At 40.5% G+C, this 11,601-nt stretch overlaps 1 protein-coding gene across 7 annotated transcripts in view; it reads left to right on the top strand.

The window, feature by feature from the left end:
• The first annotated feature begins 5,934 nt into the window (after positions 1 to 5,934).
• The window catches only part of NDUFAF6 (NADH:ubiquinone oxidoreductase complex assembly factor 6), a 31,513-nt gene continuing 25,846 nt past the window's right edge, over positions 5,935 to 11,601 (top strand). For 2 of the 7 annotated variants that reach the window (XM_027064202.2, XM_027064200.2), the window contains exon 1: positions 6,027 to 6,166. Coding sequence is in view for 2 of the 7 variants with exons in the window: in XM_027064198.2 (XP_026919999.1) it covers positions 5,970 to 6,166 (197 nt within the window). In the remaining 5 variants the exon portion in view is untranslated. Of the gene's footprint in view, positions 6,194 to 11,601 lie in introns of all 7 variants that reach the window. The other 5 variants (XM_053208590.1, XM_027064201.2, XM_027064198.2 and 2 more) reach the window with 4 other exon arrangements.

Genomic DNA, 11,601 nt, shown 5'->3' with positions numbered 1-11,601 from the left:
TCCCTAGACTGAGGGGTTTCCCGGGATACAGGACTTTCAGGGCTAAAACCTGAACAGTCCCCCTGAACTGAGCATGGTTGTTGTGAGACAGAATTAATATGGGCAGCACACTAGAAGAATGCCCAGCATGTGGTAAGCACCCAATAAGTAATAGGTTTGGCGCTATTATTATTATTATTTATCATATTTCAGATCTCTGTTTAACTGCACTTTCTCAGAGATACTTTTCCTGACTCCATAATCTGGATTAGGACTCGCTATTAAATTTTTTCATAGTATAAAGTTCATTTTTTTTTTGTTAGTGGTACCCCAATATCCATTCTCCTCATTTTCAGTAATAATAGGACCCGTGATTTCTAACTGGGCACATGGCTGCCTGGAATAAAAACTACTTCTTCCCAGCTTCCCTTGTAGAAAACTAAATTCTGACTAATGCGATATGAGCAGATGTGATACATGCAAATTCTGGCTTGTACCCTTAAAGCAGGAGATTCTTAACCCAAGGAAGTTGTGCACAGAATTCATGGAGTCTGTAAACTGGAATGGGAAAAAAATTACATCTGTATTTTCATGAATGGCTAATGGAAATTTAGCATTTGCTTCAATTAGGAATACAGGCAACAAAGCATAAAAGTATTAGCAGTAACTATGATCTTGTCACCAAATGAAATAACAGATGTTTTCATATCACATAATAGTTTTGTAAATATCTAATATATCATGTTCATCACCACTATGAAATTTGAAATTAGACTCACTGCAAGTCTTATTAGTTAATGCTTAATGAAGCACATGCATTGCTATATGCCATGGCATAGAAATGACTTCTTTAAAAAAATTTTTTTTAGCACTTATTTATTATTGAGAGACAGAGAGAGTGAGCAGGGAAGGGGTAGAGACAGGGGGGAGACACAGAATCTAAAGTAGGCTCCAGGCTCTGAGCTGTCAGCACAGAGCCCGACGCAGGGCTTGAACTCACGATCTGTGAGATCGTGACCTGAGCCAAAGTCAGTCACCTAACCAACTGAGCCACCCGGGCGCCCCAGAAATGACTTATTTATTTAATTTATTTAATTTGAGAGAGAGAGACAGCGAACGCTCCCTCTCAGAGGGAGAGGGAAAGAGAGAGAGAGAATCTTAGGCAGGTTCCACACTCAGCACGGGGCCTGACATGGGGTTCGACCCCACAACCTGAGCTGAAATCAAGAGTCAGATGCTCAACCAACTGAGCCACCCCACCCCCCACCCCCCCACCGCCAAACCAAATGACTACTCTCTTAAAGAGAAGGGCATCTTGCCCCTTCTGCTTTCACTCTTGCTGCTGGCTGCCATGTGGAACTAGCAGTGGGCCATCCTGGACGTACAGGTGAAGGCTCCACTCCTCAGATGGTAGAATGAGCAGACTGCAAGAGCCTGGGCCTCAGCGATCTTGGAATCTCCAGGCAACCTGAGACTGCTTGCACCCAAACTGCCAGAGGACTCAATGTCTACTTTGTCTGCAGCACTGTTATTTTGTGTCTTAATTTGAGCAGCTGAACTCATAACCTCATTAAAACAATAGCAGTTATCACATTTTGTAATTATATATTTATTTGTGATGACTTTTTGTGTAACTGTCTTTACTACTAAAGAATAAAGCTCAGGGCGCCTGGGTGGCTCAGTCGGTTGGGCGTCCGGCTTCAGCTCAGGTCATGATCTCGCGGTCCATGAGTTCGAGCCCCGCGTCGGGCTCTGTGCTGACTGCTCAGAGCCTGGAGACTGTTTCAGATCCTGTGCCTCCCTCTCTCTCTGACCCTCCCCCGTTCATGCTCTGTCTCTCTCTGTCTCAAAAATAAATAAACATTAAAAAAAAATTAAAAAAAAAAAAAGAATAAAGCTCTTTGAGGACATGGAACATGTCTATTTGCTTACCCTAGAATCCTGGTTCCTGGTACGGTGTAGGAACGTAATAGACTTTCAATAAATGCTTTAGAATGAATGAAATAATAGCATAATAAATGTTTATGACCATGTTTGGCTATTCAAATAATATTATAGAGGCAATATATAAAAACAAGCAAAAAGCCTATTAACAGAGAAAAGGTTAGATCTAATACCAAAATGTAAACAGTAACTGTTTGAATTACTGGTTTTAGCATGATTTTTCCCCCTACATTTGCCTATATTTTCCATATTTCCTTTAATCATATATATGTATAGCATTAAAGAATATGTGTGTATGTATAATTAAAGAATATAAAGTATATACATATATATAATTAAAAGAAGTCTAAAACATATAGGCAAATGTGTGTATGTATGTATATATATAATATATATGCTATATATATTATATATATACATAATTATATATATATTATATATATAATATATATGCTATATATATTATATATATACATAATTATATATATATTATATATATATTATATATATATTATATATATATTATATATATATAATGAAAAACATGTAACAAAACAAAATGGACCAAGAAGTCAGTTGATCCCTGAGGGCCTTGGAGAAGGAGGAGAAAGTGTGTGGAGTATTTTTATCCTGGGAGATTTAACCAGCTGTGGTCTGGTGTAGACCTTCCCAGACCATTTAGATGCTCAAGGTGTCATGTAAAAGCCAAAATACCAGACTGACTTTTAACAGAAGGAATGAAACTCACTTCTTGGCAGAGGCCATGAAAAAAATGAGAGGGGGAGAAATATTATGGGACAATAAGGCATAGCTCTTTAAAAATATAGCAATCAACCACAGGACAATCTTTATTGAGCTAAAGCTTGGAAAGAAATGTTATTATATTTCATCCATAATTACACAGATGGAACATCTCACCATGGAGAGTCATATATTCAGAAAGGATATAGTGAGCAACTGTCACAGCTAAAGGCCAAGTTAACAAATTGTGCCTCTGTGGTTATTTACTTATAAAAGTCAATTTTGGAGTTAAGCACTGAGCTTTTGCCTTGATTGCAACCTTGACTGAATGAAAGTGTATGCCTATTTCAAATATATTCGTTTTGATATCAAGTAATTAGACTAAGGAAATATTTTATGTGCTCATAACTCTAAAAAATTAATTTCAATGGGCACCTGGGTGGCTCAGTTGGTTGAGCGTCTGACTCTTGGTTTTGGCTTAGGTCATGATCTCATGGGTTTGTGGGTTTGAACCCTCCGTTGGGCTCTGCTCTGACAGCGCAGAGCCTGCTTGAGATTTTCTGTCTCCCTCTCTCTCTGCCCCTCCCCTGCTTGCTCTCTCTCTCTCTCTCTCTCTCTCAAAAGAAATAAACTTAAAAAAAACATTAATTTCAAGATTAGCAAATAATAGATGTTCTTATAAATGTTAGTTGGTGACAGTGTGTTATCCACAGCATAATTTTAAAAGTCCTTAATTTTTCCTCTACTTCCATTAATTGGAATTCTGCCTTAAAAGTTTATGTATCTATAGGCTCATAACACTTAGTATGCATGACTTTGATTTGCATTAATTTGTGATTACTAGAAATGGTATTTTTCAATACAGATTGATTGGCCTGGAGGTGAGAAAACTAAATATGTCCATCAGACAGATATGAAACTGGGTAATGGAAATAAAATAGAAGATAAGTTAATAATAGCTAATGGTAGCTGTTAAAGAATAGTTTTTAACAAAACTGTAGAAACATGACTCTCATATAGCTGTAAAATGAAGACATGTCAAAAATTTCATTTAAAGAGTGCCTGGCTGGCTCAGTCAGTAGAGCATGTGACTCTTGATCTTGGGGTTGTAAGTTTGAGCCCTATGTTGGGTGTAGAGATTACTTAACAAATAAAATATTAAAAAAATTTTTCATTTAACTCATTAGTTAGTGTGGGAATCAGTAAGACGTTGCAATCAATTCAAAGAAATAATCAAAGTACCAGACTATATGGGCAGTCAGGAATGTTTAAGTAAATCTGCTTAACACATACGAAACTGGTCAATATCCATAGAATAATAATCAACTGAAACTCCTACGAACATAATTTGTATGTTTATGGACAAGAATAATGTGCACTGTTGTCAATATTCTGTAACTTAGAGAAATGTAAAATAGCTCAAAGATGATGAAAGGCACCAAGAACTCTTAGACTCACATAACCTGAATAATGTATAGCTTACCACTGAGACACAATCGTTTTGCTCTTTTTAAACTCTTTTGTTTTTTAATTTTTAAATTATATTTTAGAGAGAGAGAGTGTGGGAGCTGGGGAAAGGGGCAGAGGGAGAGAGAATCCCAAGCAGGCTCCAAGCTCAGCGTGGAGTCTGATGCAGGGTTCGATCCCACGACCCTGGGATCATGACCTGAGCTGAAATCAAGAATTGGCCATTCAACCAGCTGAGTCACCCAGGTGCCCCTAAAAAGTCTTTCTTAATGTTTTCCGTACATAGCTGACTTGTGTTGAGTGCTATTTACGGGCGAGAAACTGCCTAGGTGCCTTAAATACATCAGCTTATTTAATTTGTACAAGAACCTTATGAAGTAGGTTTTATTATTATTTCCATTTCCTAGGGCAAGTATCTGAGGCACAAGAAAAGGTAAATCTGTCACCAAAGGTCACAGAGATAGTAGGAAGTGGGACCAGGATCTGAATCCAGGTTTTGTATCAGCTACAAAACCAAGTATGTGAGTATGTAAAGGAAAAGAAATTGATGGACCTGATCAGTCACATTACATTAGATATAGAAGAGGGAAGACAGAAGGATGACTCCACAGTACTTTCCCTGGTTGTGAGAAGGGAATTACTGTCCAGTTAAATAAAGAGACTAAAAAGGGGAGTTAGTGGACTTTGAAGTCATGGCAAGATGTCCAAATGGAAAATTCCAGCTGGGCAGATCAGAACTAGAAATGTAGATGCATGATTTTTTTTTTCTTTTACATATCAGGCTTAAATTGCGGTATCAAAAACACTAATAGTGTGTGTCTGTCAGAGCTAAAGAGAGAGAAGAGAACATTATGAAGGAGGGACTGAGGTCCTGCATAGGCTGCAGAGGCAGTCTTGGCAGTAAAACCAAAGCAGGGTTAATTGGAGACAGTTGGTAGGACCATGCAACAGGGTACACCCCTTTGGTTTTAAGGAGAAACATTAAACTGGAGTCACAAATGCAAATAGGATTGAGGCTGAAAAGTAAATAGAGGGCATATATCATGGAAGGGCTTTATCCAATGAGTAGTAAAGGCTGTCAAGCAAGCAAGGATCATGATCGGATGTACTTTTTTTTTTTTATGTTATGTTTATTTATTTTTGAGAGAGCGAGATAGAGTGAGAGCAGGGGAGGGGCAGAGAGAGGGAGACAAAAATCCGAAGCAGGCTCCAGACTCTTAGCTGTCAGCACAGAGCCCAACGTTGGGGCTCGAACTCAGGACGGTGAGATCATGATCTGAGCCGAAGTCGGACGCTCAACCGACTGAGTCACCCAGGCACCCCCGGATGTACACTTTAGAAAGAACCAGCCTGGCTACTGCATGAATAGACCGGGAAAATCTGGCAGGCGGGAGGTATCACTGGGATCCAGATGTAGGCGGAGATGGATGGCTTGGACCAGGTCAGGTCATGGCAACTAGACCCAGCTTTAATATTTGAGAGACTGCGGGTAAGAGTACCAAAGGAGGCTCACATACTATGTGAATACTGAAAAGTTATACATTAAGCTAGTAAACTGTCAAATAAAATATTCTCTATCCTCCTACCTTGATAAATACATCTTCAGAAGGACCCGGAAGAAAGGAGGAGAGACAGCGTGGGGTCCGCCGATTTCGGCGGGGCTTTTCTGGAACCCACAAAGCAGAAGAGCGCGGCGGCGACGACCCAGATGCAGAGGAGCACAGCGACACCTGGCTCCCTTCCGAGCGGCGTCCCCAGGCCGTCGGCCCGCCGCTGAGAAGTGGGCGGGTGGACCTGAGGAGGCGTGGCGGGGTCGGAGGGCACGCGGCGTCGGTGTCATGGCGGCCTCCGTGCTGGGTTCTACCTGCGGCCCGCTGCGGCTCGGCGTTACCGGCCTGTGCCGCCGCCGGCCGCCCCGGGGCCTGTGGGCTCGTGCGCGGCGGCTCCCGGGGCTCGCGGGGTCTGGGCGGAGCGTGGCCGCGGCCAGCGGATCGGGCGCTTCGGGCACCGACCGCTATTGCATGGAGCTGCTGCGGTGAGCGAGCCGGGCCTGCGCTGGCAGGTGGTCCGGGAGTGGCCCGGAGGGACCCGGGTGCGCGCGGCGGGACTCGGGGCTGGCCGGGGCGAGCCGGTTGGCGGGGACTGAGGCCATCGGAAATTTCGCGCAGGCCACGAAATCGTGGCAAAACTTCTCGTCTGTCACCTTGACTGAACCTTAATTTTTACCTAAACCTACTGCATGCACAGCTTTGTAAAAGTTTGATGGACGACTAGTAATTTTTACCTAAGTGAGTTCTTCTGTGTCAGGCACTATGCAAAGTACAAGTAGTTTACTTAATCTTCTTTACAGATTGTGATGCACAAATGTAGACCTACCGTTTAGGGTTATGAGGATTAACGCATTTAGAACAGTGCCTGGCACAAAGCAAGGGCACAGTTAGTACAGTATAAGCCATTATTATCTTATTTAATGGATGAAGATACGAAGGTTTAGAGAGATAAGGGAATTTACCAGAGGTTGAGTAGAATAGTCTCATAAAGTTAGGGCCTAATGACAATTTTGTTCAGCCTTGATAACACCGGAAGGACTTGGCGCATGGCAGTCGCTGTTAATCATGCGCGGAATCATTAGAAGAATCAGGTCACCAGGTGACCTAGTGAGTCTGGGCAGGGGCCAGTTTTGGAATTATGCCTGACTGCAAAGATCAATGGCTTAGCCTCTGGTGCCCTTCTGCTGCCTTTGACTTATAACCTTGGCGAAAGGCTCAAAAAAGTACCTGGTCTGAAGAACTTCTGGGAAATGCTAGAATAATTAAGCTACCTTGGATTTGACTGGACTAGTAAATCCAAATTTTTTATATTCAATTTTAGCAAAATGTAGCATAACAACAGAATTCTCATGCATTTCAGCATTTTGTTTTGTTTTTAATCACTTTTTAAAATAATGTTTCTGCCCTATTTGTGGATTACTTACAGGGGAAACAAGATAACAATAGTGGAAATCAGAGCAATAAGCCAAAATTCCTAAAAAGTTACACACATTTTTATATATTTTAAAGTATAATTTTTTGATAAGAAACACAAGTTATCAAAATGTATACCGCCCATATCCACTTACTTGTTCAGGGTAATTTTTGACACCAGGAGCGTCCTAACTTCTCTATCCAGAGGTGAATAATCACTCTTCCTAATTTCTTATGTATTACTATATAGAAGTAATAGTCTCATCACTATGTTATAGTATATGTATGCATAGTTATTATACTATTCTTTTAGTAATAGTTTTATGGGTATCACATGACAGTTTTCTCAAACATGTATTCACAAATGGGCAGATACTTAGTCTGTCTATGTAGATATTTGGGTGGAATGGAGCCTTCTGACTGGTGATTTATTAAAAAGCCTGGATTTCACAGGCATACTTCATCTGCATTTATTAATCCTAGGTTCATCATTTGGGAAAGTTGCATTAAAATTCAGCTATTTGCTCTTTTGTAAATTTCTACTCCTACGTTATAGCCTGGTTATGAGGGTTAAATGCGATGACGTATGTAAAAATGCTGCACATAACAAACGCACAATAGTAGTTTCATTCAAAAACAAAATGAAACTTGAAAGGAAGACTGCACTTTCTGGCTTCAGATTGTCCATTAATCTTTGAAAAATTTGGCCTCTGAAATTATTCATGCGAGGTTGTTTTGGACATGTATCTTATGCAAGGCTTCCAAATATTGGAAAAGATGCCAGGCCAGAAATTCGGGTTAGCCATCCAGAGCTCTGCTAGGAATCTAGGTTCCTGGGAATATCTCAAACCTAATTTACATAGGCATCTTGGGGCTTGTTTCTGAGGAACCCCAAGGCTGCCTCAGACTTTGGAATTAGTGCTATAAAGGGGTAAGGAGATGTTAGTGAAGATGTCTGACAGTGCACCTGTTTTCCATCCTCCCTCCACCTCATTGGAGAACCACTTTTTTGTGCTTCAGTGGCACAGGTCCATGGAAATAGCACAGCAGTCCTGACAGCAGATATGCTTATTTATCATATGTTTGTCTCTCCCTACCAGACTGAGGTCTATACCTATCTTCAGTGTCTAGACAGTGCTGGCGCATAGCGGGCCCTGAATAAATGTTGCAATTAGTGAATGAATGAAACGCCCTATTGCTGTATAAAACTGTCATAGTGTGGCATTTCTATCTGAAAGAGTTCAATAATTAGACCTTGGTTGGCTACTTAAGATATCCTTGTATACCAGTAATCAGTATTTATAACACTGATCCTGAGTGATGAAAAAATGGTTAAGTAATCAGTATATCTTGCTCAATATAAAGAAGTTGGTAATATTGTTAGAAAAATTTCCAACCAAAATTAAACACACACACACAACACAGAACACAACAACTTTACAGAGAAACCCTTATTTGTGTAGAGTATCTTATTTCCCAAAGGTTGTTACCATACTAGTATATCTTCATTTTTCATTTCCCTGTAAGAAACCTGATGTACTTCACATATTGGTTATTTTTAGGAGATATGAAACAGGTAGGTTATCAAGCCTCATTTTGGAAATTAGGAAATAGATGTGGCAGATATCACTTCTGTCAGCTAATTGGATAGAAATTAAGATTGTAGTCTTGATTGCTATTCAGTGTTTTCTCTCTGTTTCATATTAATTTCCGAGTGTTTTAAACACTTTTGACGTTCAGAGACTTTTAATATTAAAATTTAATTTTAGGGGCTCCTGGGTGGCTTGGTCGGTTAAGCGTCCGACTTCGGCTCAGGTCATGATCTCACGGTCCGTGGGTTCGAGCCCCGCGTCGGGCTCTGTGCTGACAGCTCAGAGCCTAGAGCCTGGAGCCTGTTTCAGATTCTGTGTCTCCCTCTCTCTGACCCTCCCCCATTCATGCTCTGTCTCTCTCTGTCTCAAAAATAAATAAACGTTAAAAAAAAATTTAAAAAAAAAATAAAAAAAATAAAATTTAATTTTAAAACATATCTATATGTATTTAAAAGTATAAATTAGGGGCACCTGGGTGGCTCAGTCAGTCGAGTGTCCGACTTCAGCTCAGGTCATGATCTTGCAGTGTGTGAGTTCAAGCTCCGCATCAGGCTTGCTACTTTCAGTGCTTAGCCTGCTTTGGATCTTCTGTCCCCACCTCTCTCTGTCCCTACCCCACTTGTGCCCTCTCTTTCAAAAATAAATAAAACATTAAAAAAAAATTAAAGTATAAATTAGAGAGCTGTTTTGCCCACACTGTCCATTTTGTAGCTGAAACCACTCATGGTGAGATTTTTTAGTAGAGCTGTTTTGTGATAGCAGGGTCACTTGTTGTGATCCCTTCCTTTTGTTTACGTGGAAGTTGGAGGAAATTGTGAAGGGTGTGGCTAGAAGAGGTTTAAATTCTGTTAGGAAGATAACAAAAAGTGAACCAGTTGAAATCTGGGAGTAGTCTAAATTTCAGCACCTAAACTCCATGGAATCAAGTTGGACCTAACTTTATTTAGTTTACTGTTTTATAGGAAATAATGTTATAATAAAGTTCCAATGTATTATAGTGAAAGTAGCCTTGTCAATAGGCAGTCATCCTATGATGTATATATAATAAGGACTATGCTGTTTTAAACTTTTTATTTTGAAGTAATTTCATTACTTTTTAAAAAAATTTATTTATTTTGAGAAAGAGGGAGAGAGAGTGGGGGAGGGGCAGAGAGAGGAAGAGAGAGAATCCCAAGCAAGTCCTGTGCTGTCAGGGCAGAGCACCATCCCTCTCTGAGCTTGATCCCATGAAGGTGAGAGCGTGACCTGAGCTGAAATCAAAAGAGTCAGACACTCAACTGATGGGAGCCACCCAGGCGCCCCGGAAGTAATTTCAAATTGACATAGAAATTACAGAAATAGTACACAGAGATCCAGTATACTGTTCATCCAAATTACCTCATTGTTAACATTCTGAACATTTCAGAATAAGGTGTGGACATGATGTCCCATTACCTCCCCTTAATATTTTGGTGTGTCTCCCTTCCTTCCTTCCTTCCTTCCTTCCTTCCTTCCTTCCTTCCTTCCTTCCTTCCTTCCCTCCCTCCCTCCCTCCCTCCTTCCCTCCTTCCTTCCTTCCTTCCTTCCTTCTTTCCTCCCTCCCTTCCTTTCTTTTTCTTTCTTTCTTATTTATTTTGAGAGAGAGAGAGAGCCAGAGCATGAATGGGGGAGGGGCAGAGAGAGAGAGGGAGAGAATCCCAAGCTGGTTCTGCTCTGTTAGCACAGAGCTTGACGTGGGGCTCAAACTGACGAACTGTGGGATCATGACCTGAGCCCATAAAATGCTTAACCAGATGCTTAACCGACTGAGTCACACAGGTGCCCCTAGTGAGTATTTCTTAACCCAGGGTTCCTCTCCCATATAATTATAGTACAATCAACAAAATCAGGATATTAAAAATTGATCCAATTTACTGTCAAATCCACAGACTCCATTCAAATTTTGCTGATTATTCAATTATGTCTTTCATGTATCTAGGATCATATGCTACATTTAGTTGTCAAATCTCTTTACTCTTTTCTAGGCTGAAACAATTTCTCAGTCTTTCCTTATTTTTCATGAGTGTGACATTTTTTTGAAGAGAGCAGGCCAGTTACTGTGTAGAATCTCTCTCAGTTTGGGTTTATTTAATGTTTCCTTATGATTTATACCTTTTTGGCAGGAATATTACAGGAATATGCTGTGCTTTTCTCACTATCATTTCAGGAAGCACATGATGTTGATTACCTTATTTCTGTGGTGTGAACCTTTTATTACTTGGTTGAGAGGGTATCTTCTGGGTTTCTCCCTTGTAAATTTAGTTAATGAGAATATTAGTGTATATTGGGCTCGGAGATTACACTGTGTCTCTATGTGAATATGGATAGTTAGCATTTACCTACATGTATCTGTCTACTTTCTCTTGTTTAAAAACAAGGAAAAAAAAGGGGCAACTGGGTGGCTCAGTCGGTGAAGCGTTGGACTTCAGCTCAGGTCATGATCTTGTGGTTCATGGGTTGGAGCCCCGCATTGGGCTCTGTGCTGACAGCTCAGAGCCTGGAGCCTGCTTCGGATCCTGTGTCTCCCTCTCTGTCTGCTCCTCCCCCGCTCGTACTCTGTCTCTCAAAAAATCAATAAACATTAAAAAAAAAATAAAGAAAGAAAGAAAAAAAACTTTAAAAATGGGGTTATAGAAGGTCAGCAAAGGGTGGGTTTGAGATTTTGGGTGGGTTTAAGTGGGCATTTTGTTAACATGGCTTCTCCTTTGGCATGTTTAACTATGATGTTTAACAGACATCCTTGCAGTTGAAGACACTTTTATTTTTATTTTTTATTTTCTTTTTAAGATTTATTTCTTTTTGAGAGACAGAGAGAGACAGAGCACAGATGGGAGAGGGGCAGAGAGAGAGGGAGACACAGAAGTCAGAGCAGGCTCCAGGCTCTGAGCTGTAAGCAC

This window comes from Acinonyx jubatus, chromosome F2 (genome assembly GCF_027475565.1).
Source record: "Acinonyx jubatus isolate Ajub_Pintada_27869175 chromosome F2, VMU_Ajub_asm_v1.0, whole genome shotgun sequence".
Taxonomy (NCBI): domain Eukaryota; kingdom Metazoa; phylum Chordata; class Mammalia; order Carnivora; family Felidae; genus Acinonyx; species Acinonyx jubatus.
This window is presented reverse-complemented; position numbering and strand designations above follow the sequence as displayed.